The sequence below is a fragment of the Chaetodon auriga genome, chromosome 10 (assembly GCF_051107435.1).
Source record: "Chaetodon auriga isolate fChaAug3 chromosome 10, fChaAug3.hap1, whole genome shotgun sequence".
Lineage (NCBI taxonomy): Eukaryota > Metazoa > Chordata > Actinopteri > Chaetodontiformes > Chaetodontidae > Chaetodon > Chaetodon auriga.
In genome coordinates, this window is record NC_135083.1 from 26,387,618 (window position 1) to 26,413,922 (window position 26,305).

General features: G+C 41.7%; 1 protein-coding gene across 3 annotated transcripts; it reads right to left on the reverse strand.

The window, feature by feature from the left end:
- Positions 1 to 5,069: 5,069 nt before the first annotated feature.
- LOC143327064 (solute carrier family 2, facilitated glucose transporter member 1-like) lies at positions 5,070 to 24,361 on the reverse strand. Of its 3 annotated transcripts, none has more exons than XM_076741209.1 (10): positions 24,134 to 24,361; positions 22,119 to 22,211; positions 16,744 to 16,904; positions 16,409 to 16,649; positions 9,541 to 9,703; positions 9,073 to 9,260; positions 6,372 to 6,476; positions 6,174 to 6,275; positions 5,885 to 6,088; positions 5,070 to 5,687 (listed from the first exon to the last, which is right to left on the reverse strand). In XM_076741209.1, exons 1-10 carry the CDS (start codon positions 24,149 to 24,151, stop codon positions 5,493 to 5,495), a joined length of 1,470 nt encoding a protein of 489 aa, XP_076597324.1. In that variant the 5' UTR covers positions 24,152 to 24,361; the 3' UTR covers positions 5,070 to 5,492. The 3 variants fall into 3 exon arrangements, with proteins under 3 accessions (XP_076597324.1, XP_076597323.1, XP_076597325.1); XM_076741208.1 differs by having other exon boundaries at positions 5,070 to 5,724; XM_076741210.1 differs by lacking the exons at positions 22,119 to 22,211; positions 24,134 to 24,361 and having other exon boundaries at positions 5,070 to 5,724; positions 16,409 to 16,582; positions 16,744 to 16,849.
- Between the last annotated feature and the right edge of the window lie 1,944 nt (positions 24,362 to 26,305).

Genomic DNA, 26,305 nt, shown 5'->3' on the forward strand with positions numbered 1-26,305 from the left:
GCTGTAGGAATTAGATGACTTATTAATCCCAGGAATCAGTCTATGTATTATACAAGATTTTTGTGGCCCTTTCTCGCAAAGGTGAGGGAGAGGACAAAAGGACATTCGATGAGGGAAACAGGATGAGGGGGGCAATTTAGGGTGCAATTCATTGTACCTGAGGAATATATGGTAAAGTATAAACCTTAGGAAACATGTTGAATGCATTCCTCAAATGGTCATTGTTTTGGGGGAATGATTTACCAACACCAGGTACATGTGACAACCAGTTTTCCTTTTGTTGCTGGACAGTATAAAAGCCAATACATTGTGGAGATCTGCAGAGAACACTTTGCATGAATCTTCTTTCCATGATGCAACGATCAACAGGGAGGCTTTCCCTTACACAGCATGCAGTCTTTCAGAAACTGACCTTCAGTGAACAGCTTTCCCGCTTTGGCGATCATCTCACTCTCAACATAACTTGCTTCAAGTGCTGCATTGGCCTCCTTTCTTGCTCTTTGGAAGAAATTTTGTTACGTTGACAGCCCTTTCTTTAGCTGTGCAGCTTGTCGTGTCCGCTCATCTCCCTGGTACTTTGCATATTACTCCACATGTTCAGTTGAATAATGTCACTTGAGGTTAGACTGCTTAAGCACGGTAGCGTGCCAAATGTTTGGTTTTCATGTGGTGATTATGCTGCGTTCAAGGGTCAAGTTGGAAATCGGATATTTTTTTCCCCAGTCCTGACACCGAACCGGGCCTTAAATGCAGTGGCAGTCGTGGGCGGGGGCCCCGACGACCCAAACACTGGACAACGACTCTGGCTATGGGGACATGGAATGTCACCTCGCTGGGGGGGAAAGAGCCGGAGCTAGTGCGGGAGGTTGAGCAGTACCGACTAGAGATAGTCAGGCTCACCCCCACGCACAGTTCGGGCTCTGGAACCCAACTCCTTGAGAGAGGCTGGACTCTCTTCTACTCTGGAGTTGCCGGCGGTGAGAGGCAGGGTCGCTACCCTGCGCCATCGGGTCGGGGACAGGTCTCTCACTGTTGTTTCGGCCTATGGGCCGGGGGACTTCAATGCCCACGTGGGTAGCGACAGTGATACCTGGAGGGGTGTGATTGGGAGGAACGGCCTCCCCGATCTGAACCCGAGTGGTGTTCTGTTGTTGGACTTCTGTGCTAGTCATAGTTCGTCAATAACGAACACCATGTTCAAGCATAAGGGTGTCCATCAGTGCACGTGGCACCAGGACACCCTAGGTCGGAGGTCAATGATCAACTTTGTAGTCGTATCATTTGACCTTCGGCGGTATGTCTTGGACACTCGGGTGAAGAGAGAGGCTGAGCTGTCAAGTGATCACCACCTGGTGGTGAGTTGGATCCGCTGGCCCTCTGCTGAGGGTTGTGCAGTCCCTGTACAACTGGAGCAGGAGCTTGGTCCGCATTGCCGGCAGTAAGTCGGACCTGTTCCCGGTGCATGTTGGACTCCGCCAGGGCTGCCCTTTGTCACCGGTTCTGTTCATTATTTTTATGGACAGAATTTCTAGGCGCAGCCAGGGACCGGACGGGGTTCGGTTCAGGAGCCGGCAGATTTCGTCTCTGCTTTTTGCGGATGATGTTGTCTTGTTGGCTCCATCGAGCCAGGACCTTCAGCGTGCACTGAGACGGTTCACAGCCAAGTGTGAAGCAGCTGGGACCTCCAAGTCCGAGGCCATGGTTCTCGACCAGAAAAAGGTGGCTTGCTCCCTCCGGGTTGGGGGAGAGATCCTGCCTCAAGTGGAGGAGTTTAAGTATCTTGGGATCTTGTTCACGAGTGAGGGAAGAATGGAGTGTGAGATCGGTGCAGTGGCAGCAGTAATGCAGTCGCTGTATCGGTCCGTCGTGGTGAAGAAGGAGCTGAGCCGAAAGGCGAAGCTCTCGATTTACTGGTCAATCTACATTCCTACCCTCACCTATGGTCATGAACTTTGGGTCATGACCAAAAGAACGAGTTCCCGGATACAAGCGGCTGAAATGAGTTTCCTCCGCAGGGTGGCGGGGCACTCCCTTAGAGATAGGGTGAGGAGCTCTGTCACCCGGGAGGAGCTCAGAGTAGAGTCGCTGCTCCTTCACATCAAGAGGAGTCAGCTGAGGTGGCTCGGGCATCTCTATCGGATGCCACCTGGACACCTCCCTAGGAAGGTGTTCCAGGCATGCCCCACCGGGAGGAGGCCCCGGGGAAGACCCAGGACACGCTGGAGTGACTATGTCGCGCGGCTGGCCTGGGAACGCCTCGGGGTCCCCCCAGATGAGCTGGAGAAAGTGTCTGGGGAGAGGGAAGTTTGGGCGTCCCTGCTTAGACTGCTGCCCCCGCGACCCAGCCCCGGATAAAGCGGGTGGAAATGGATGATTCTCATCCCAGCTGCTTCACACTCGGCTGCGAAAATGCCCCCAGCAAGAGTCAAGAGCTGGAGGTCATGGTTCGATGATGCCAAGAGGACCACATAATCCTCAAAAAGCAGAGACGAGATCCTCAGGTCACCAAAGCCGATACCTTCCACCACTCGGCTGCACCTAGGAACAGAAATGGTGACAAAGGTCAGCCTTGGCGGACCCCAACAGGTCCGACTTACTACCGGCTACACGGACCAGACTCACACTCCGTCGGTACAGGGACTGGATGGCCCCCCCTTGGGGGCAATCACGCCTCTGCAGGTCATGCTATCATTGCCCACGTGAGCGATGAGGTCCCCCAGCAGGACAATGGAGTCCCCAGTCAGGGCATTATCCAAGACCCATCCCAAGGACCCCCAAAAGGCAGGGTACTCTGCACTGCTGTTTGGTGCATTAGCACAAACAACATTCAAGACCCATTCCCCGACCCAAAAGTGCGGGGAAGCAACCCTTTCGTCTACCAGGGCAAACCCCAATGTACAGGGCAAGAGTCTGGGTGCTATCAGAAAGCCCACCCCTGCCCTCCCCCTCTCACCACAAGCAACTCCAGCATGAGAGAGAGTCCAACCTCTGCGGAGAACTTGGGTTCCAGAGCCGGCGCTATGAGTCGAGGTGAGCCCAACTATATCTAGTCAGTACCACTCTACCTCTTCCACTAGCTCCAGCTCCTTCCCCCCCAGAGAGGTGGCATTCCATGTGCCAAAAGCTAACAAAGCTAAGTATTTCAATAATTATTTAGACAGAATATTTGCTTTCTATAAATATGCTTTTGTATGAATGAGATGTTACATACAGGAATATAGTAAATATAGAAATGAAACTGTGAATATAGTATGCAAGAGGAACTTGGGGACTTAATAAGTTCAATGATTACAGAGATCATATACATAGACTACAATATACTGTATACCTGAATGCCTTACTGTGGATTCAGATTTTATGAAATGTACAGAAACGGCAGCAGTGGTTAAACTGTGGCATAGTGGTCTCGGCACATGAAACCATTATAATACCAAACTGTACATTTTATATTTTTACATATATTTACACACTGTTTTCTGTGCTGTCTAATGTAGATTAAACATATTAACGTGTAAAGGTGTTAATGATCTGACATCTGTCTGACATCTGTCAATCACTACTCACACACGTTGTGAACTGCCCCCTCCCTCCGCTCATGCTGCCGGCTGCCACTCAGTCAAACAGCTCTGTGAGCAGTGTCAGGAGGCTAGTGAAAGCTATGGTGGAGCAACAGCAGCATATATGGCTAAGGCAACAAATAACCATAAAACTAATATGGTGATTGTTACAGTAACACTCCGCAGCGCGTACAGTATGTTAGCGACTATGATGTAGCGGCTGGGCAGAGTAAGCTTGTTTCCGATGCTAAGGTCAACATTACTGGTTGTCACGGCAGCCGTGCAGACGCTGCAGGGAGGAGGGGCTTGGAGGCAGGGCATGAGTGCAGCAGAGAGGGAGGGAGAGTGACGTGGAACTTGTATTGGTTCAAATATTCAGGCTAAGTCTGCTCTCTTCTCGATCTTACCTACTGCAGCTTTAACCATAAACACTACTTGCCTTACTCTAACCCTTACCCTAGCATTAACCTAAAACTAACCTTACCCTAATAATTTTTCTCAACTCAAAAAATTAATGATTCATAATTATTTGATTTGATGATTTATGGGGACTTGCATTCTGTCCCCGTAAGGAATGTGAATCCCCAGATAATGTGACTGTCTAAACAGATTTACTGTATGTCCCCATAGCATGTGTAAAACACACCCACAAACACACACACACACACACACACACACACACACACACACAGTTGGTATCAAAAATTTTGAGAGACCAAGTCAGGAGTCAAATTTCCAGCCAAATGTAGTGCAAATTTTAATCATATTTTCAGAAATTCAGCAAAAGATTAACATGTGTTTCCACTCATGTTGTGTGAATATGGGTTAATTGGTTGACAAGCAGTATCTGGAGCTAATTCTCCAGTCAGTGCCATTAAACCATTGCTGAAAAAAAGGACACAACTGATGATGTCATTTAAGGATCTTGAGCTAAATGGAAATCATGGTAGAAATGTAAAATTACTGTTAATATCATGTATGAATTTGAGGAAGAGTATAGTCTTCTCATTGTTCCAAACAGAGCTGCTGTTTTCAATGCTTCACTGAAAGTGACCATGATGATGTTGAAGTCACATTTCATGGACGTCATCATTTATTCACCAACTCTTTGAACATGCAGTGTTTTCAGTCAGGTTCTTTTTTTAGGCAAAGTTGAATATACACATAAAACAGGTGGATGGAAATACACTTACTATTCTAACTTAATAATTATGACAAAGTTTAAAATGTCAAGTGAAATCTCATAATGATGCCCTAGAAAGTCAAAATAACACAGCAAAGATTTTCCATTACCTGTAAAACACCTTTATCATTGTTTACTCGTGCCAATGTTGCATCAGTCCTTACTGGTACTCTCTATTATTGTGATAATGTGATTACTTTTTCACAGTGAACTTGAAATGAATGAACAACCATATCATATGATTAGGTTGTTCATTTGGCTTAAAGACAGTGAATACTTATGATTAAGTACAGAGAAGATGAATAACAAGAATTCCCATTACATGGGCAACAGAGAATGCTAATAATTTAAGCAGTCAATCAAATGCCTCAACATGGTCATTTTAAACTCCAAAATAGAAAATGGAACTGATCACATAACATGAAAAAAGAAATCAGAATCAGAATATTACTACATAATATAACTCTGCATAATAATCCCACCTTACCTTTTTCTGCTGCAGCACATCCTAGCATCTCACAGACTCAATTTACTCACTTACTGGATTTTAAAAGCCTATTGCATGATGGTCGTGCTGTTATAGAATGAGGGATGTCAAGGATACCCTCAGGTCATTCATCTTTACTAGAGCCTGTGTGATATCTAAACCTCTTCTGTAATATTGACCCTAACATTATTTTGTGGGATGTCTGAAACATGATGGTAGTGCTCTAAAAGTGCGTCCAAAGTGTAATAGGTAGCTTTGATGTATGTTAGTGTCTGCATGAATAGCAGCTTTCAAAGGTCAGGGTCATCCCCCCTGAGAGTGTTGAATTCTTCAGGGGCCGAGTACTTGTCAGCACCTTGACCATGGGACTGGCGGAAACCTGCTGCAATCTCATCAAAGGTACGGCCCTTGGTCTCTGGCACCTTGAAGTAGGTGAAGACGAAGAAGCCAAGCAGCAGGACTGTGAAGATGATGAAGACATATGGGCCACAGAGTTGCTGCAGGGACATCAAAGGTACAACATGACTTCCTGTCAATGATGGACACAATCTATAGCATGTAGTCAGCACTTAGGAAGGTTAATGGCATTAATGGACTGAAGATAAACTGAATATAGATATACAATGCCAATACAGTTTTTAATTAAAGCTGTCTTACCTCAACATACTGGAAGCACATCCCTACTAAGAAGTTGGCAGACCAATTGGAGAAACCAGCAACTGCAATGGCAGCAGGCCGGGGCCCCTGACTGAAGAGCTCGGCCACAATGAACCAGGGGATGGGGCCAGGACCAATTTCAAAAAAGGCTACAAAACTGAAGATGGCCATAATGCTGACATATGACATCCATCTGAACTGGTCCTGAGGAACACAGTGCAGCACACACTTTTGGACACTTTATTTGAAAAGTCTAATGAATTATGTAAAGGTGATCTCAAACACTTACCAACAATGCCATGGCAACAGTTAGAAAAACTGCTGAAACTGCCATTCCCATCAAACCAGTAAGATGAAGTATTCTCCTGCCCATACGCTCCACTACAAACAACTGCATATGAGAGAAAGTATCTTACTACAAAATAAAGTTGTACTACAACATCTGACTTTTTTTGTTTTGTTTTCAAATGGTTCTTTTGTGACTTACAGAAACCATAGTGAAGGCGGTGTTGACCACTCCTGCACCAATGGTTGCATAGACAGGCTGGGACACTCCTGCTCTCTCAAAGATCCCGGTCGAGTAGTAAAACACCTTACCACAATGATATGACACAACAATCAGTTACTTTACATTTACTAGAGCTTGTGTGTGTGTATGAGCTGCTCTGTAGATTTTAGACGAGAGACCTGAACTAAGAATTGAATTCACTAAAACTACTATTAGAATTTCTACTTAACTTGGACTTGTCTTCTATGCAACTTAACTTAATATTTGAGTATCTTAAGACTCAATGTGAAACATGATAGAAAAAACAAAATCTTACAACTAGAGAGAGAATTCATCACCTCCTGCCCTCAATAGATTCTGATTTATTTTCAAACACAGAAACCATAGAAATAGTTATTAAACCTATCATATTTTTAGACTGCTTTTATCCTCTCAACCTTGACTAACTAATTTCAATAATTTCTTCATCAAAATCATCAACCTGATTTTAGACCCCATCCCGACTAAACTGTTTCAAGAAGTTTTACTCTTAATTGGCTCCTCTTTATTAGATATGATCATTCTGTCTTTATCAACAGGCTACGTACCGCAGTCCTTTGAAGTACCTGTAACAAAACCTCTTCTTAAAAAGCCTACTCTTGATCCAGGGGTTTTAACCAACAATAGACCTATATCTAACCTCCCCTTTGTCTTGTGTGACTTTATGCATAACAACAGTTTATTTGAGGATTTCCAGGTGAGATATAGAGTGCATCAGAGCACAGAGACAGCACTGGTTAAAGTTACAAATGACCTTCTAATTTTATCAGACAAAGGACTTGTCTCTGCTACTAGCCTTGTTAGATCTTTGTGCTGCATTCGACACAATTGACCATGGTATCCTATTTCAGAGACTGGAATACTTCATTGGCATTAAGGGAACTACAATCAGCTGGTTTAAGTCCTACATTTCAGATTGATTTCTGTTTGTACACGTTAATGATGGTTCCTCTTTGCACGCTAAAACCAGTCACAGAGTTCCACAGATTTCTGTGCTCAGACCAGTTCTATTCACCATATATATGCTTCCTTTAGGGAACAATATCAGGAAACACTCCATACATTTTCATTGCTATGCAGATGATACCCACCTATATTGAAGAAAAAAACTGAAGTTATAGTTCTTGGTCAAGAAACTCGTGATCTGATGATATAGCAATTATGGATGGCATTGCGCTGTCCTCCAGCACCACTGTAAAGAATCTGGGAGTTATCTTTGTCATGTTACGTAACATTGCAAAAATCAGGCACATCCTGTCTCAAAACGATGCAGAAAAACTAGTCCATGCATTTGTTACTTCCAGACTGGATTATTGCAATTCTTTACTATCAGATGCCCCGATTTGTTGCTAAACACTCTCCAGCTGATCCAGAATGCTGCCGCACGTGTTCTGACAAAAACGAGGAAAAAAGATCATATTTCTCCAATATTAGCCACACTGCACTGGCTCCCTCTAAGAATTTAAAATCCTTGTCCTTACTTACAAAGCCCTAAATGGTCAGGCACCTTCTTATCATAAAGAGTTCATAATACCCTGTTACCCCACTAGAATACTGCGTTCCCAAAATGCAGGTTTAAGTATGGCTCCTAAAGTCTCCAAAAGCAGAATGGGAGCCAGAGCATTTAGCTATCAAGCTTCTCTCCTGTGGAACCATCTTCAAGTCTTTGTTCAGGAAGCAGACACCCTCTCTACATTTAAGAGTAGGCTTAAAACTTTCCTTTTTGACAAAGCTTATAGTTAAGGCTGGCTCAGGCTTGCCTTGGACCAGCCCCTAGTTATGCTGCTATAGGATTAGACTATTGGGGGACTTCCAATGACAGACCAAGCTCCTCTGTTCATCTCTCCCTCTCAACCTGTACACTTTCATGTCCGACCAAGGCATGTAACTTAACTTAGCCTCTTCTCTAGAGTCTTTGTGCTCTCGTCTCGCAGGTTCCCATAGGTAGTGGTTGAACCTGGACTGTGGATTGTAACTATGTCTCCTGACATGGCCCTGCCTGACATCCACTGCAACTGCTACTATAATTAGTCATACTTTCATTTTTATTAGATCCATAGTACTGTATTACGTACATATATTTGTTACTAATACATACATATATCACATACATAAATATATCATATATGTGTATATTATGCTATATATACTACATGTAGTTAAGAGTCTATTATTAGAGCTGTCACTGTTACTGTGACTGCATTTCTGTCCCTCTCTCTTCTCTCTCTCTCTCTCTCTTTCTCTCTCTCTATCTCTCTCTCTAACCCAACCAGTTGAGGCAGATGGCCGCCCACCCAGAGCTTGGTTCTGCTTGAGGTTTCTGCCTGTTAAAAGGGAGTTTTTCCTTGCCACTGTTGAGTGCTTGCTCATGAGGGGATTGTTGGATCTCAGTAGGTAAAGAGTACGGTCTGTACCTACTGTATATGGAAAGTGTCCTGAGACAACTTCTGTTTTGATTTGACGCCACAGAAATAAAACTGAATTTAATAGAAATAGTGTAGGAAAATCTACAAACTATCAAATATAGTACATATTTGATAGTCCTTGTGATGCATACAATTGTTATCTTGACCTGCACAAGACTGTACCATGGGGTAGACAGTGATCTCAATGAATAGAACACAGTGGTCTTTTGACTTACAGCATTGATTCCAGACAGCTGCTGTGAGAGGTGCAGCATGATTGCAACAAGGATAGGCTGCTGATAAACGGGGGAGCGAAACAGCTCTAGGATGGTCACCTTCTTCTCTCTCATCATCTGCTGGCTCTCCTCCTTCATCTCCTGCATGTCCTCACTCACTTCATCAGTACCCCGCAGCTTAATCAAGACTGAAAAAGAGTTGTTCCGTTTTATGCCAGCCCAGAATGGGATTTATAAAAACTGTCACACATTGAGGTTGCCAGATGAGCTTGGCAGGATATGTGTAATGAAAAGATGAGGTTTTCCTTTCTGGAAGCATTGGTGCCACTTCATTTCACTGTAGTAATGTATGAGTTATATATTTGAGTCATGAATATCATGATTGCTTTTACTTGTTTCTATATGTGTTTTTTGTGAAATGTGTGTATCCGTGTAGAAAATGTGTGCATTCAAGTGTGCGTGTCTCACTGCTGCGGGCTTTGCTCTCCTCGTTGCAATTGATGAGGAGGTATCGGGGGCTCTCAGGGCAGAGGGGCAACAGGACGGACTGGAGCACAGCCGGGAGCAGAGTAAAACCCATGAGGAGAGGCCAAAGGGAGGCATTTCCCAGCAAGGATTCAATCCCAAAGATCTACACAGCACACACAACATACTGCTTGCACATGTATACAACACTGTACAGTACACTGAACATTACACATGTATAGGTCATGGCCAAACTAACAGGAACAGGAGCTGCAGCCCACTCCCCCCAAATGAGCGAATGAAATATGAATTTCTTACAGCTGAGATTCCAAAAAAGTTAAGAAGCTGTGTAATACATAAATGAAATCAGAATGCAATAATTTACACATCCTTTTCTACCTATACTTAAATTAATACACTACATATATATCTAATATATATGTTCAAACTAATAAACTTTGTTTTTTATGCTGTACATTCATCTCTGCTGCAAGCCCATCATCTGCACCCCCTCTGTGTACTAGTAAACCCTCACCTACAGTCCCTTTCCACAACACTCAAATCACACCCGCCCTGTATGTTCACTGCATTTCCTGTCCAATGCCCTACCCCTGCCACCCACAACCTCCAGCACACAGCCCCCAACCCCAATCTGTCCATCTCAAGAGACCAAGGGCAATATTCACAAACATTCCAAGAGTACTTTCAGAGAGCTCCTGACTTTAGCCTAAAACAATTTAGTAAGAGTCCCAGCTTAGGAGTGATTTAGGAAAATTCTAAGAGTGACTCAAAGCAAGAGGGGACTGAAACTTTTATCTTAGTGAGGAGGCCTGGTTGACCCCATTGCTAAGTGAAGCATACTTTTAGAAGGTGTGATTGGCTGATAAAAAGACATGACCAGTGGCGTTGCTAGGGTCTCTCAGGGCTTCAAGCAAGAAATCCCTGGGGCCCCCACCCCAGCACGCCTCAAAAATTTGGTTTTTGCACACATAAATGCACAATTTCTGGGATATTTGAAATTAATACTGAAAAAAATAGATTAGTGGTTCTCAAAGTGAGGCCCAGGGACCAACACAGGTCCCTGAAAGCCCAGGCATATCAATAATCGTTGTTGTAAATAAGTGGCCGGGGCCCCCCCTAGTGGCTGGGGGCCCCAGGCAACTGCCTGGCTTGCCTGTCTACAAGCCCTGCTCCTGGACATGACATTGTCTGGACAGTAAAATAGATAGTCCCAATCATAAAATTTAGTCTCTATTAAGACATGGTGTAATTATGAATACTATTTGATGTAATTAACATCTCTGCTGAATAAATTGTAAGACATACTTTAAAAGTAGCCCACAAAAAAAAACAAAAAAAAAAAACACAACACCTACTTGCGCAGTAACCTGTTCCGTGCTGTTATTTGTTTGATTTATTTTCTTACATTTTTTACCACGCTCGTAAATTAAGTATGTGATCTATATGATAGGTGAATTAACAGGGGAAAATTGCTCAGCTTTTATCAGTTTCTGTGATTGTTGGCCAGCTTATTTAAGTAGCTACATTAATTGCCATAATTCTACCATAAACCAGTGAACAAGCAAAAAATAATGGAAGCAATTAAAAGAACCAAAAAACCCAACTGAACTACTCTTTACTCAGTTGATGAGTGTAAAACTATTTTAAGGGGAAAATATGGCTCTGGTGTTACAGCACAAGCCAAGAGACAGGCATGGGAGGATGTAGCGAAGCATATCAAAGCCTCATTCCCTCTGGTTCCACACACCAGTAAAGAGTGTGGAAAGTGGTGGTATGTGGAGGACTCTTGATGCACAGTACATGCATGTATGATTTTTCACCTCTTTGCAATAAACAAAGTAGACAAGAACAATTGAAATTGTTTAATAAAACTAATATTACCATGGTTTTTATCCAAGTGGTAAAAAATCCAGTGGTAAAAAACTCTTGAGTGACTGCAAAACACCTGCAGCAAGACTTGGTGGCAGCAGGCACTGAAGTTTCAGTTTGCACAGTAAGGTGCATACTAAACACTGAAGGGCTCCGTGCCCGAACTCCACTACTGACCCAAAAGCACAAGAAAAGTTGGCTCCAATATGCTCAAAACCGTATAAATAAGCCACAGAAGTTTTGGAATTCTATTCTGTGGAGCGATGAAACAAAACTGGAATTTTTCGGGCCTATGGACCAGTGGTATGTCTGGAGGAAGAAGAATGAAGCATATGCTGAAAAGAACACCCTGCCTACGGCGAAGCATGGTGGTGGCATGATGGATTCAGTCAAGTATCAAGAAATCTTAGGAAAAAACATCATGCCGTCTGTGAGGAAGCTGAAGCTCAGGCATCATTGGACCTTCCAACAGGACAATGATCCCAAGCATACCTCAAAGTCCACCAAGGCTTGGTTTCAGAAGAAGAAATGGAAGATTCTAGAGTGGCACAGTCACAGTCGCCTGACTTGAGCCCCAGAGAAAATCTCTGGTGGGATTTGAAGAAGGCGATTGCAAAACACACACCCAAGAATATTACTGAACTGGAAGCCATGGGCAATGAGGAATGGGCTAAGATTCCTCAGGAATGCCACTAAGTATTGAAGATGCTTGTCATGAAGGGATTGAATAATTTTGAGACCAAATAATTTTGAGGTCATTAAAAGTAGCATTTTGTGTTGAATTTGGATCAAACCCTAGTAATATTAGTTTCATTGAACTACTTAAACAGTTCTTGTGTACTTTGGGTATTGCAAACAGTTGAGAAATTGTACATTTTGCCAATAAGAATAATATGCAATGGGGGTTGAATAATTTTGATTGTAACTGTACATGTTTTTCCCCCTTTCTGCAGCAGAGAGCCATCAAAGGAACCAGGGCCTCAACAGGGCTCAAGGTAAGAGACAGACTAGCAGCTGGCAGCCTTGAGAGGGCCAATGAGCCAATCCACTTTTTCAACAGGTTTAGCTCACAGCCAGGAGTGGCCTTACATTCCCCCAGCCCTTCACACCTTACCACTGTCCACGACAGCTTCCATAACCCCCTCTCTCCATCAAACCCTCAAACCGGGTTCCAGTAAATTCCAACACACTCCAACAAATTCTCTCTTTGTGAGGACTTTGCGGACCACTTCAGAGGTAAAATTGATTTAATCAGATCCACAATTTTAAGGAATCAAAATACTATTTTTAATACATCTGAATGCGTGTTTTACCCTGAGGAAACACTGGCCAGTTTTGTCCTGGTTGATGCTGGCATGCTTGGTAGAGTAAGTTCCCAAGGTAAACCAGCAACCTGCCTTTTAGACCCAATCCCAACATCACTTTTTAAAACATTTTATGGATTCTTTGAAGCTGAGCTTTTAAACATTGTAAATTGTTCTCTTCAGACAGGCGTCTTCCCTCCAGTTTTTAAAACAGCTGTAGTGAGGCCTCTTCTGAAGAAGAATAATTTGGATCCTAGCTTTCTTAATAAATACAGACCAGTATCCAACTTACCATTTTTATGTAAAGTTTTAGAAAAAATTGTTATTCAACATCTGTGCCTCGTACTCCAGAGGTTGCTGGAGAACAGGTTATTTGTCAAGGTTGAAAAGTGTGCCTTTCACCAGTCAGCTGTATCATTTTTAGGATACGTAATAGAAAGCGGCCAGATCAAGGCTGACCCGCTGAAGGTGCAGGCAGTGGCTGAATGGCCCACTCCCAGCAACCACAAGCAGCTTCAGCGGTTGCTGGGGTTCGCTAATTTTTACAGGCACGTCATAACGACCCGGACACTGTCCTTCATCAGGAGGAAGTTTTGGTGGCCAGCCATGGAGACGGATGTCAGAAAATTTGTTGTGGCATGCGCAGTTTGTGCCCGGGGCAAGGCATCGCACCAGGCTCCCTCCGGTCTCCTCCAGCCTCTCCTGGTTCCCCACTTCTCTTGGTCTCACATTGCTGTGGACTTCGTCACCTGCCTGCCATGATCCAAAGGTAACAACACCATTGTCACTATTGTGGACCGGTTCTCTAAATCGGTCCATTTTGTGGCATGATCTGGGTTACCATTGGCTAGAGAAACTGCTGGCCACTTAGTCCAACAGGTTTTACGTATCCATGGAATTCCAGTTGATATAGTGTCTAACAGAGGCCCACAATTTGGTTTGCAAGTGTGGAGAAATTTCTGGTCTGCTGTGGGTGCCTAAACCAGTCTCTCCTCAGGCTACCATCTGCAGACAAATGGACGGTCGGAGCGAGCAAACCAGGACCTGCAAGCCACAGAGAGTGGCAGCCCAAAATCCCTCCGACTGGGTGGAGCACCTCCCGTGGGTCAAGTATGCGCACAATGCCCTGACCACCTCGGCTACCAACCTCTCTCCCTTCAAGGCCTGGCTGAGATTTCAACCGCCACTTTTCCTTGATCAAGAGGGGAGGACCACAGTGCTGTTGGTCCAGGAGCATGTTAGCCGATGCCACAAGGTCTGGAGGGATACGCGGGCAGCTTTCCTCCAGAAATATCCCTCTCTGAGTTAAATCCCGAAAATTGGCTTCCCGTTACATAGGTCCGTTTCCCATTGACAAGATTATTTCTCCCTCTGCAGTTCGCTTAAATCTCCCAGTTTCAATGAAAATCCACCCCAGTTTCCATGTCTCGCAGTTAAAACCTGTTGCCTCCAGTCAGTTTGTTTTCTGTATAGGGGCTGTGTGTATGTGTTTTTCTGTTTTCCGCAGTGGAGGTGTGGCCTGGTGGTGCAAAGGGCAGATGGCGCACCTGACGCTCATCCACTGATTTTCTCCCTGAATTTAAGCTGCGTGGTGGCATTGTCTCGCTGCCAGATTGTTGAGCTGCATGCTAAACTTTCCAGCCATTACTTGTCTTGTTGTATCCTAGAGCTTCTTGTTACCCAGTTGCCTGTGAGCGTGTCTCAGTTTTTGTTACCTTGCTAGCCATAGTTTGTATCATCTCATGTTTATTTTCCCTTGTATTGTTGTGTGTTTAATTCCTACCTCACCACGGTGTAGTTAAGGTTTTGGTTTTTTGGCTGGTTTTGTGTTTTTTGGATTTTGGGTTTTGTTAGTTCATATTTTTGTCATTGTGGATTTTTGTTCTTGTTAATAAACCATTGTGTTTTTTGAACGGTTCCTTTTGTTTCTATGCCTTTTGTCTGCCCCTTGGGTCCTACAAAATATACTTTGATCAGATAGATCATAACACTACACCTGTGGCCTGCAGTATGTAAACCCCAGTCCTTCACCCTACTGCCAGATCACTCCTTGTGTCATAGTGGTACTTCACTGATGATTTGGAGAAATGCTGTGGGTTCCTACTACAGTTCTCTATGGTTTCAAATAGCAGCCATTAATCCTCACTTTGGACCAGTCCAAGGTACGATATATTATGAGGTTATTAAGAGGAAGGGCACTGGTATGGGCTAAGGTATTGCACCAAGGTAAGGTATTCACCAAGTTTAGTGCTGTGTTTGACCACCCTGATCACTATGGAAATGCTTCTAATCATCTTTTAAGCCTACAACAGAGATCATGTTACAGACTACTCTGTGGATTTTTGGACACTGGCAGTGGATTCCCAGTTGAGTGACAAACCACTGTGGGGGGGTGTTCATTAAAGGCCTAAGTGAATAATTAAAAGATTAAATGATGTCATGTAATTAATCAACCAACCTTGAATCTCTTGTCTCCCTGGCTACCCGTGAGAGTGGTGTCATGAAGACTAGCAACACTCATCAGTCCTCATCCACCTCCTGGACCACATCCACAAGAGTAAAAATTCAACTTATCTCTGGCACCTCTAATAATTCCTCCTTTTCTCAATTTCCCTCAGATGATGAGCCCATACGATAAGCCCAGGTGTGATTGTTACCTGAAGAAGACTGCACCACATCAAAGCAGCCGAATGGCTATACTGTTATCTGGTCATTTCATTGCAAAATGCAGGATTCATCAGTAGTGGTGGGGGTACTGGTAAGTCGATCTGCACCCTCATCTCTATCAAAGCCCAGACTACAAATTCAGGCAACTACCTGTTGTCAGACACTCACCACTCCTCTCCAAGATGTAGTTGATTCAGTGGCTGAAGATCATGATTTGGCCGGGATTAGATTGCTTGCTACACACAGGGATTCACATTTAGAGAATAGGAGCCTTTTTAGTTACTAAATTGCCTTTGGTTGAATTTTTATATAGTCTCCAAGTCTACTCTTGGGTCCTGAGTTATTACCTTAAACATAACATTTCTTTGAGAGTCTCAATTTGTTATTTGGATGTGTTAGCAGTGCTTCCAGTGCAGTGACCCAACCATGTGCCTCGTCCATACGGGACGAGTCTTCAGATTTTCCCTTCTATGTCATCCACAGTAGTCTTAATTTGTGTCACGCTTAATATTCTGCATGAACACAGAGACTGCTCTTATCCCTGAGGCAACAAAACACTATGTGGTCTCACTGATGGCCTGTTAATGAAGGTATCCATTTTCTTGCCAGCCAGCTTTAGCCAGCTACATCAGCGGTGAACCTTTTCAGATGCCTCTGAAGTTTCTGAATTTCTTGTTCGGGCATTGATATTTTTGGATGCATGGGCTGAGACTGCTCTTATCCCTGAGGCAACAAAACACTATGTGGTCTCACTGATGGCCTGTTAATGAAGGTATCCATTTTCTTGCCAGCCAGCTTTAGCCAGCTGCATCAGCGGTGAACCTTTTCAGATGCCTCTGAAGTTTCTGAATTTCTTGTTCGGGCATTGATATTTTTGGATGCATGGGCTGATAAATTCTTCTTGTTATCAACCACTAGACCTTATGTGAAAAGGGTTGGGTAGTTATTGGTGACTTCATTTTCAAGTGACTTTAAGAGGGTAATCATGATTCAAGAGTTAAGGATCTCACCTGTGCCATGAGAATGCCAATCACTACACCAAGCTGATGCAGAGTGCCTAATGCGCCACGGAGAGATGTAGGGGAGATTTCCTCAACATAAATGGGCACAAAGCCAGTGGAGAGGCCAGAGTAGAGACCCACTATGAAACGTCCAATGATGAGCATCTCAAAGGAAGCAGCCATCTTGGAAAAGCCCATAAACACAGCAGCATTAAAGGCGAGCACATTGGCCATGAGCATGGAGTTCCTCCTTTAGAGATAATAAGGGCATTCATTAATGGTCATTTTGTCATTTTTAAAGGAAGGTGTGATTTAATGCTGCTGGTCATGGGGCGATATCTTACCTGCCGAAGCGGTTGACGAAGAGGCCGACAGAGAAAGAGCCCAGCATTCCTCCCACAGAGAAGATGGCCACGGAGAGGGACCACAGAGCTGTTAGAGTAGTCCAAGAGATGGGCTCTGAAAACCTGCTAATCCATGTCTCATTGTAGAAGCTTTCAATGATCTAAAGCACAAAACAACATGCAGTTGGCACAGTGCGTAAAATGAATAAAGACAAATCAAATTTGCACATCCAGCCAGGTATATTAATGGTTACCAAAGTATGTTTGGCAACCCATTTTGGCATTTTTTAAAATACATCTGAGAGAATGATGCTGTCTGCAATCGGATTACTAGTGGAGAATCATCCCTCGCTCTACCCCTCCCATAATTGGAAAAATATTTAAGAACTTTCCTCTTAGACAGTGTGGTGCCATCAAATTCAGGTAAATCAACAGGAGTGTCCTGGTGGTAATACTACAACAATTAGTTTGGGGGGGTGCTTTTGCATAGTTTGGGGAAATTTTCAATTACTCCTATACAGTACAGTGTTAGGTTTGGTAGTCTGCCTCCCCTGTCCCTTGTGTATCTCTTTCCTTTTTCCCTGTCTGTGTGGGTGTGTCACACAGGCTCACCTACTGGATTGGCTGCACCTGTCCACACCTCCCTCTCATCACCTGAGCACACCTGAGACTCATCTACCTCATCTACAAAGCATTAAATGGTCTAGGACCGAAATATATTGTAGATTTATTAACTCCATATGAAGTATCCAGACCTCTCAGGTCATCAGGGACAGGTCTATTGTGTGTTCCCAGAATGAGAACCAAACAAAGTGAAGCAGCTTTCAGTTATTATGCTCCTCACCTGTGGAACACTCTCCCTGCACACCTGAGCTCTGCACCAACTGTCAGCTCATTTAAATCAGAGTTGAAAACATTATTATTCGCTACAGCTTTTACTTAAAGTAATCATTTTAAATGCTAGATTATTGTCTTAAACACTAAATTATTGTCTTTTACTGGCTTCTGTTTTTAATGTTCCTTTAATTGTATTTTATTTTTATTTTTATATTCTCTTCTAATCTCTTTCTTTCTTTCTTTCTTTCTTTGAAATGTATGATTTTAATGTATTTTTATGCTTCTGTAAAGCACTTTGAATTGCCTGGTGTATGAATTGTGCTATACAAATAAATTTGCCTTGCCCTGCCTTGCCTTACCACCTCACCACCCACCCACCTCCTCTCTTGTATTTAACCCTGGCTCTACTCCGAGTATTGCCTGCCCATTCTCTGCTCAATAACATTCAATAACCTCACTCTTATTCAGTGTAGTGCCACCAAATTCCGGTAAATCACCAGAGATCTCCTGTTGGTTATACCGCAACACTTAGTTTGGAAAATGTGGTTTTTATGGTCTTTGCAATGTCTTCAATGAGCTATAAGAAATAGAACAATGCCTGCCAAATGTGATAGGATATCTTTTTGCTTACTGGTCATAAAAGAAATGGAAGCTCACAAACTATTTCCTTAAAATTATTTTTATTACCACCATTAAACACCATAAAATGATATTCAGAGTGACAGCCCACTTTTGAACTACTGACAAACTTCCAGCTCAGAGGAAGCAGAAGGCAAAGATAAGATGTATTGTGTTTTTGAGTCTGTATATCAGTTCATGAAAGTACGCTAAACTAAACCAGTGCTCTAATTTGTGGAAAAGTTAAAGTCAAAGTCAGCTTGTCAATTCTCCACATGTACCAGACATACAAAGAAATCAAATTACATTTCCAACTATCCCACAGTGAGACAAGAATAAACAGTAAAGTGCACAGGCACAAAGAATAAAGACAGACATATCCTAACACTACAGTAAACAATAAACTGAAAATAAATACTAAAAATAAAGAATAGAGAATAGGGGTGTAAATGTAAGAAGTAGCAGCAAAAAGTTTTATATATAAGTTAGAGGATTAATAGTGCAGAAGACAGTCAGTAATAGCAGCAGAGGTTTTCTGTTTTACATAAGTGTGCAAGTGGCATAGCAGTGCAAAGACAGCTTTCTGACAGCCTGTTGGATGGAGCTGAGGGTAGAGAGGGGAGAGAGTTTAACATCCTAACAGCCTGGTGCATAAAACTGTTGGTGAATTAAGAGAACAATAGAACAATTTTTGAATTGTCTCAATACTAAACAAATTCTGATTAAAATCAATCAAAATAGAGCAAAAAAAAAAAAAAAAACTTAAAAAACTAGGTGGCTTTGGATAACTATCAGCAATCTCTTGATGTATGATGTGAATTTGGTGCCACTGCACTTTATCTTTGAAAAACATTAAGACCATTAAATATTGAAACATTTTCCCAAGCCAAGTATTGCAGTATAACAAACAGGAAATAATTGAAGTGTGAAATGATTTTGGTGACACCTGTGTTTAAGAGTGAAGGGAACATGACCCATTAAAAAATACAGCCTCAGAGAGCCAGTAAGATATACAGGTACAAATTGTATGTTAATACAAGGTGAATGTGGGGGTCTTGCATTCTTTGTCATCCCCTGCTTCATTTTTATACACTCACATCTTTGTAGATGTGGGCAGAATTCCTTTCCCACACAGCCATACAGCCGTGGCCAAAAGTTTTGAGAATGACAAAAGTATTGGTTTTCACAAAGTTTGCTCCTTCAGTGTTTTTAGATCTTTTTGTCAGATGTTACTATGGTATACTGAAGTATAATTACAAGCATTTCACAAGTGTCAGGCTTTTATTGACAATTACATTAAGTTTATGCAAAGAGTCAAAATTTGCAGTTTTGACTCTTCTTTTTCAAGACCTCTGCAATTCACCTTGGCATGCTGTCAATTAACTTAGCCACATCCAGACTGCTGGCAGCCCATTCTTGCATAACCAATGCTTGGAGTTTGTCAGAATGTGTGAGTTTTTGTTTGTCCACCTGCCACTTGAGGATCGACCACAAGTTCTCAATGTGATTCGGGTCTGAGGAGTTTCCTGGCCATGGACACAAAATTTTGATGTTTTGTTCCCCAAGCCACTTAGTTATCACTTTTGCCGTATGGCAAGGTTCTCCATCATGTTGGAAAAGGCATTGTTCGTCCCCTAACTGTTCTTGGATAGTTGGGAGAAGTTGCTCTCAGAGGATGTTTTAGTACCATTCTTTACGCATGGCTGTGATCTTAGGCAAAACTGTGAGTGAAGAAATTCAATCTGCCAAAGACAATGATGGTGCACTTCTACACAGCCATCATTGAGTCCATCCTCACCTCCTCCATCACCATCTGGTAAGCTTTTTCTGATTCTGATTCTGATTCTGATTCTGATTCTGATTCTGAGTGAGCCCACTCCCTTGGCTGAAAAGCAACCCCACACAAGAATGGTCTCAGGATGCTTTACTGTTGGCATGACACAGGACTGGTGGCAGCGCTCACCTTTCCTTCTCCAGACAAGCTTGCCCCAAATAATCAGAAAGGGGATTCTTCAGAGAAAATGACTTTACACCAGTCCTCAGCAGTCCTATCCATGTACCTTTTGCAGAATATCAGTCTGTCCCTGATGTTTTTCCTGGAGAGAAGTGGCTTCTTTGCTGCCCTTGACACCAGGCCATCCTCCAAAAGTCTTCGCCTCACTGTGTGTGCCGATGCACTCACACCTGCCTGCTGCCATTCCTGAGCAAGCCCTGCACTGGTGGTGCCCCGATCCCACAGCTGAATTAACTTTAGGAGACAGTTCTGGCGCTTGCTGGACTTTCTTGGGCGCTCTGAAGCCTTCTTCACAACAACTGAATCTCTCTCCTTGAAGTTCTTGATGATCCGATAAATGGTTCATTTAGGTGCAATCTTACTAGCAGCAATATCCTTGACTGTGAAGCCCTTTTTGTGCAAAGCAATGATGATTGCACGTGTTTCCTTGCAGGTAACCATGGTTAATGGAGGAAGAACAATGATTTCAAGCACCACCCTCCTTTTAAAGCTTCCAGTTTGTTATTCTAATTCAATCAGCATGACAGTGATCTCCAGCCTTGTCCTCATCAACACTCTCACCTGTGTTAACGAGAGAATCACTGACATGATGTCAGCTATTCCTTCTGTGGCAGGGCTGCGATGCAGTGTAAATATTTTTGGGGGATTAGGTTCATTTTCATGGCAAAGAAGGACTGCAATCAATTGTAATTCATCTGATCACTCTTCATAACATTCTGGAGTATATGTAAATTGCCGTCATAAAAACTGAGGCAGCAGACTTTGTGAAAAAGAATATTTGTGTCATTCTCAAAATCTTTTGGCCATGGCTGTACACCACTGAATCAACATGGGCCCAATCATATTCTGACCTACGAGTTGATAAATCAATTTTCCATCTTTGATAGTGATTTTTCCCAGAATAATGAAATATTGCCTCAATACTGATGCATAGCCTGAAAGTGACCATAACAACAACACTAAGACATTTTGATTCTGTTTTTCTTTTTTCTTTTCTTTGAAGTGGCCATACACTATAGTGGCGTTATTATTCACCATGAAATGTACCAGTATGGTCCTAGTATATGAAAATAGCAGATTTGGTTGAGGAACACAACTCCACTATGCATCATGCTATTTTACACCCCCACCTTGTTTGTGATTTACCCACACTGGGTCACCAAATATCATTGGCAGAATAAACCAAATAATAAATGGGTTACATGAGATTAGACAGTAGTCCATATGCAAGCACAACATCTTTAACTTGTCTGGTAAACTTAAACTCCTTAATCTTTAATGCTGCCAACAAACAACTGCATTATCTCATTAACCTCCATGTCCCCCTCACTCAAAAGTCTGTCTTTGTCCCTCTCACTTTTACAGCCACATTCATGGAAAGACAGTGTCCCCTTACTGTCCGACCATGGAACTCCAGATGAGAGTAGCTCTGAACTAATGCTGTTCTGAGTCTCCATCAGTTATTAATGTGCACTCACAATATTTAAACTTGTTCGGGATTTTTCCACTCAGGCAAGATAAAAGCTGCTCTACCTTCTTGGCAGAGGTTATTGGGGCTGAATCCAGCTTGTGAAGAAGCCTGAAGATCCTATGTAGGACTGAAAAAGTTGCACTACTCCTCTGCATGTTTGGATAAAAAAAAATGTAGATGTTTTTATTTACAGATAATTCTTCTTAAAAAACGGATCATCAATCAAAGATAATGCAACAGACAGAGCTCTTTGTAGTAAAGATAGAAATAAAATATATATAAAAAATATCAGATCTCTATCAAGGATATTATAGGTGATTGTTAGGATAGTGCATTATAATACAGCAATTTGTGCATACCTTGTTTTTGTTTATTTTGTTATTGTTGTTGCCTTTTTTACTTTTTTAATCACCTCTAACACAGCAAAATACTTACATTCTGAGGAGCATTGATGACACCAGTGTTGTAACCGAACTGGAAAGAACCAATCACAGCTGTCCCAACAGCCATCATCAGATGGGGTGTCACCTGTTATTATAATAGAGAAACACAGATAAAGGTTTGCGTTTAACAAGACAACTTAAGCATACATGTGGCAAAGGTCTCAAAGTTGAAAATCAAGTGTATTTCCCCTTTCTACAATATAGTCTGTAGACTCAAAGACATCCCGCTGTAATTGAACAGGCTTAGATAGATAGATCAGACACTGATGAGGACAAATCACCTCATGTCAGGTCGATGGTCAAGTGTAAACCCAGGCACACAGTTGGCTCACATCCCTGCATTTTGTTGTTGTCATGGACTGTGCGGGACAGGAAACATTGATGAATTTAAAAATGTGACAAATCAAGTGCAGACTGTCCCACCATCAGTAATGATGAGGTGATCAAGTTGTTTTGCTTCTGATCTGAAATAATTTCATATTGAGTATCCGATGAAACCATGTTCCATTCAATACTTATGTTTAACACTGGTTTGGTTTGTTCTCCATACAAAATCCAGCTGCTCAATGCATACTTAGGCATCAGTAAGATTATACTAAAATTAGTAAAGCAGTTTATATACGTTTGACTCTTCAGCTGTGCTCCAAGTAAATATGGTGATGAGTCGAAGGGTATTTTCATCATGGGCAGGAATAAAATACTGAAGTTAATTTTTCAGCAAACAGCAGCACTTTATTGTAATATTAATCTGCAAAATGTCACTACAAAACTACAATAAACAAGGTGGCCCTACTGCCTTTTACTTGTCTGTGCCCAAGGGCCCATTTTTTTTGCAATCCATATACTCCTCTGGAACTCACTCTTATGCAAACACCTGTCGTCAATTTACAGTAAATCTGCTTCTTATCTCAAAATGATCGATTAGACATGATCAGATATGTTGTTGATTGAGAGTGAAGGAGTCAAGAGGGTTAGGGTTACCATAACCCTGAAAAATTACTTGTGCCAGTGCCCTGAAGACACATCTCCTTACCTGACCCAACCTAACCCCAAAGCAGGTGAGTGCAACACAGTTAGCTTTGTAGCCAGCAACATGCCCTCCCATGTCAGCCGAGAGAATGAAAACATCCTCAAAAATACTTGTCTTGATAAATTCAACACAACACACTAAAGTACACTAAGCTGTTTTTTTAGTATTTGATGTTTTTGACTCTGGACAGCCACAAACATAAGGCAGACATCAAATTGTGTATCTTTACTCCACAAACCTTTATTTGAGAGATATATTTACCAGTTGTGTTGCAGATTACAATTTTACATGAAAAACCAATGAAGATCTTATAGAACACTGTATGATAACTGATGAAATTAAACAACAGTTCAAACTACTTAAAATTAGTTCCATCTTGGCAAATTACAAGTAGAAAATTCATAATGCATTGTTAATAGTCATGCAAAAATATAATAGATTGGTGCCATACTGCTGCATTATAAGTACTTTTACTTTTGATGCTTTAGAAAGGCCTAAATTTTGTTGATAATACTTCTTTAACAAGTAATATAAAAAGGTAAACTATGTTGATACCCTACATAAAACTGCAAAAAACTATAGGCCTTCTATAAATCATTGAAGCTGTAAACAATAAAAAAAAAAAAAAAAAAAGTATATATTATTAAATACTGTAGAATTGAGATATAGCCAAAACACGGTGTGATCACTTCCCATGGTGTTGAATGTCAGCCAGTCCTGCTAATGAGAAAATGATGCTTATGTGAGTGCAAAAATAAAGAAATGTGTGGACCTGTGTGTGAGCTCTGCAGTGACCATTTATTTGGACTATTATCAGATATTGTTGTCAGAGCTACATTATTCACTCAGTGTGACCTTGTCTTAAGTACTATCAGAAGGCCTTGCTATTATCTGACTTACATAACTTGATAGACTTGAGGTCACCAGCAGACTAGTCAGTTTATACCATTACCACATATTGATCACAAAGCAGTTACCTTGCTCCCAGTCTCCATCCTGGCTGCTTGGATTACTCACAAACTCCAGACTTCAATTCTGCAGTATAAAAGAATCCGAATCGATAGTAATCTGTCAGGTCAATGTATTCTACATTCTACCAATATATGTCATCATGCTGGTGTCTATAATATCATTTAGTCCAACATCAATGTAAACAAATCTTTCTCAGTTTCTCCCTCCATTCACTGGCTGCTGTAAGAAGCTTAATGACGTCAGCACTAAGTGGATCTTGATGGCCTGGTCCATCCCGCAGAGCAGGAGAATCACTGTGCTGATTGGCTGAGAAGAAAACGCAGCAAGAAAAATGTGTACTGTCAGAGTGGTAATACATTAACAGATTACTAATCCAATAATAATTATAGTTCCAACATACATGCAACACATTTGAAAAACAATTTGTAAAAAGAAAAAATTAAACCAAATAAATAAACTCTTGTCATGTTCCTTGTGCATATGCTCTGTTTAAACAACTATAAAATTCAAAATGAAGCAATAATTTTTCCATTTAACTTAACAGCTTCAAGATGCTGGGTGTAGTTTGACATAAAACATGTTGTTTCCCTAAACTGATACAGTCCTCTTATGAGTCAATCAGCAACACATAGTGTATGCTACACACTACAACAATAATAAATATTATAGGACTGGATTGTCACATTAGTAAGTTATTATTATTATTAGTAGTAGTAGTAGTAGTAGGAAGTTATGTGTATTCTGTGATACATGAATTGCTGCTGCAATAAATTAAGAAAAGAAAGTTGAGTTCCAAACGTGTGGAGTTTTTATCTCATGAAGAAGACCCAGAACTATTTAACCGTGTATTACATCAGTGTAAGACCCCTGTAATGCATCATTTGATAACAAGTTTAGCTAATTAATCTATAATTGTTTTTATATCAGTTTGGTAATTGATCACCTGTTGGAATGACACATTTCACATCTGGACCAGTCAAATATAAAATGTACACAGTCCAGACAAGATACTTCTAACACAAAAGGTCAAATCCTTCTCAGAACAAGTTCCGGTATCAAAACGTTATTACTTGTGGTGAGCATCATGACATAACACAGAAAAGCAGAAAATACTGGTATACCACAAATGAACATGTTGAATAGTATGAGTAATTGTATGTAGCTACACTCTGTTATTTGTACCATATTGTTTAGTTCAGGGTCATATATTAGGTACCAAACATGAAGAGTTCATATTCTTAGTAAAACAATCCAACACCAGTTTGATATTCCCAGAGTTGGGTAAGCTACTTGGAAAGTGTAGTGAGCTAAGTTACCAGTTACTGTACATTAAATGAAGCTTCACTACACCGAAGCTATCTCCAGAGAAAAGTAGCAAGCTAAGCTACATTAACATGTCAAATAGTCTAAGTACTTCACAACATCAAAGCAATTCTTAAATCGCATTGAACAAACTTCATTCCAAGTCAATAAAACTGTCAGTCAAATACATAGACAGGTAAAAAATGTTGAGTTCAATTGCCAATTATTATTTTCATCTATGTTTGTGAGTGTGTGTGTGTGTGTGTGTGTGTGTGTGTGTGTGTGTGAGTTCTATGGATATGGATGGATATGCATCAGCCCAAGGATTGGTGCATGATGTCTCTATGGTATGCTTCTGTAGATTACACATACAAGACAACTACTTCTAGCTACTAACAAATGTAATTAAACCAGGAATGCCACTACGTATAGCACCACTACTGCCAAACACTGGATATTCCATTGATTGCATAATAAAAGAAAAATAAATAAAACAATATTGAGGGAACAACTGCACTTTGCACTGAACTTTGGTTCTACATTGTGTGCGTCAGTCTACATACCATGTTGTCCACATGCAACTGCGTGCAACGAACCAGGATGCCCATACCATGATGGTTCAGCATGAATACTCAGATTGCTATAGCCCTACCAGCCAGTCTAACTGTGTCTGAGCAGGTGAAACTAAACAGCTGAAAACAGATGCCTGCTGCCTAAAAAGCTCTGTAGAGCTCAGAGGAGCTATAGAGTCTGTTAATTCTCTGTTTGTCACCATGACTAACCACTTTCACACTACATATGACACATTTGATCAAGTAAGATCATTGTGTACTTGCTGTGATACAAAACGAACATGCTACAAGGGTACAGAGACA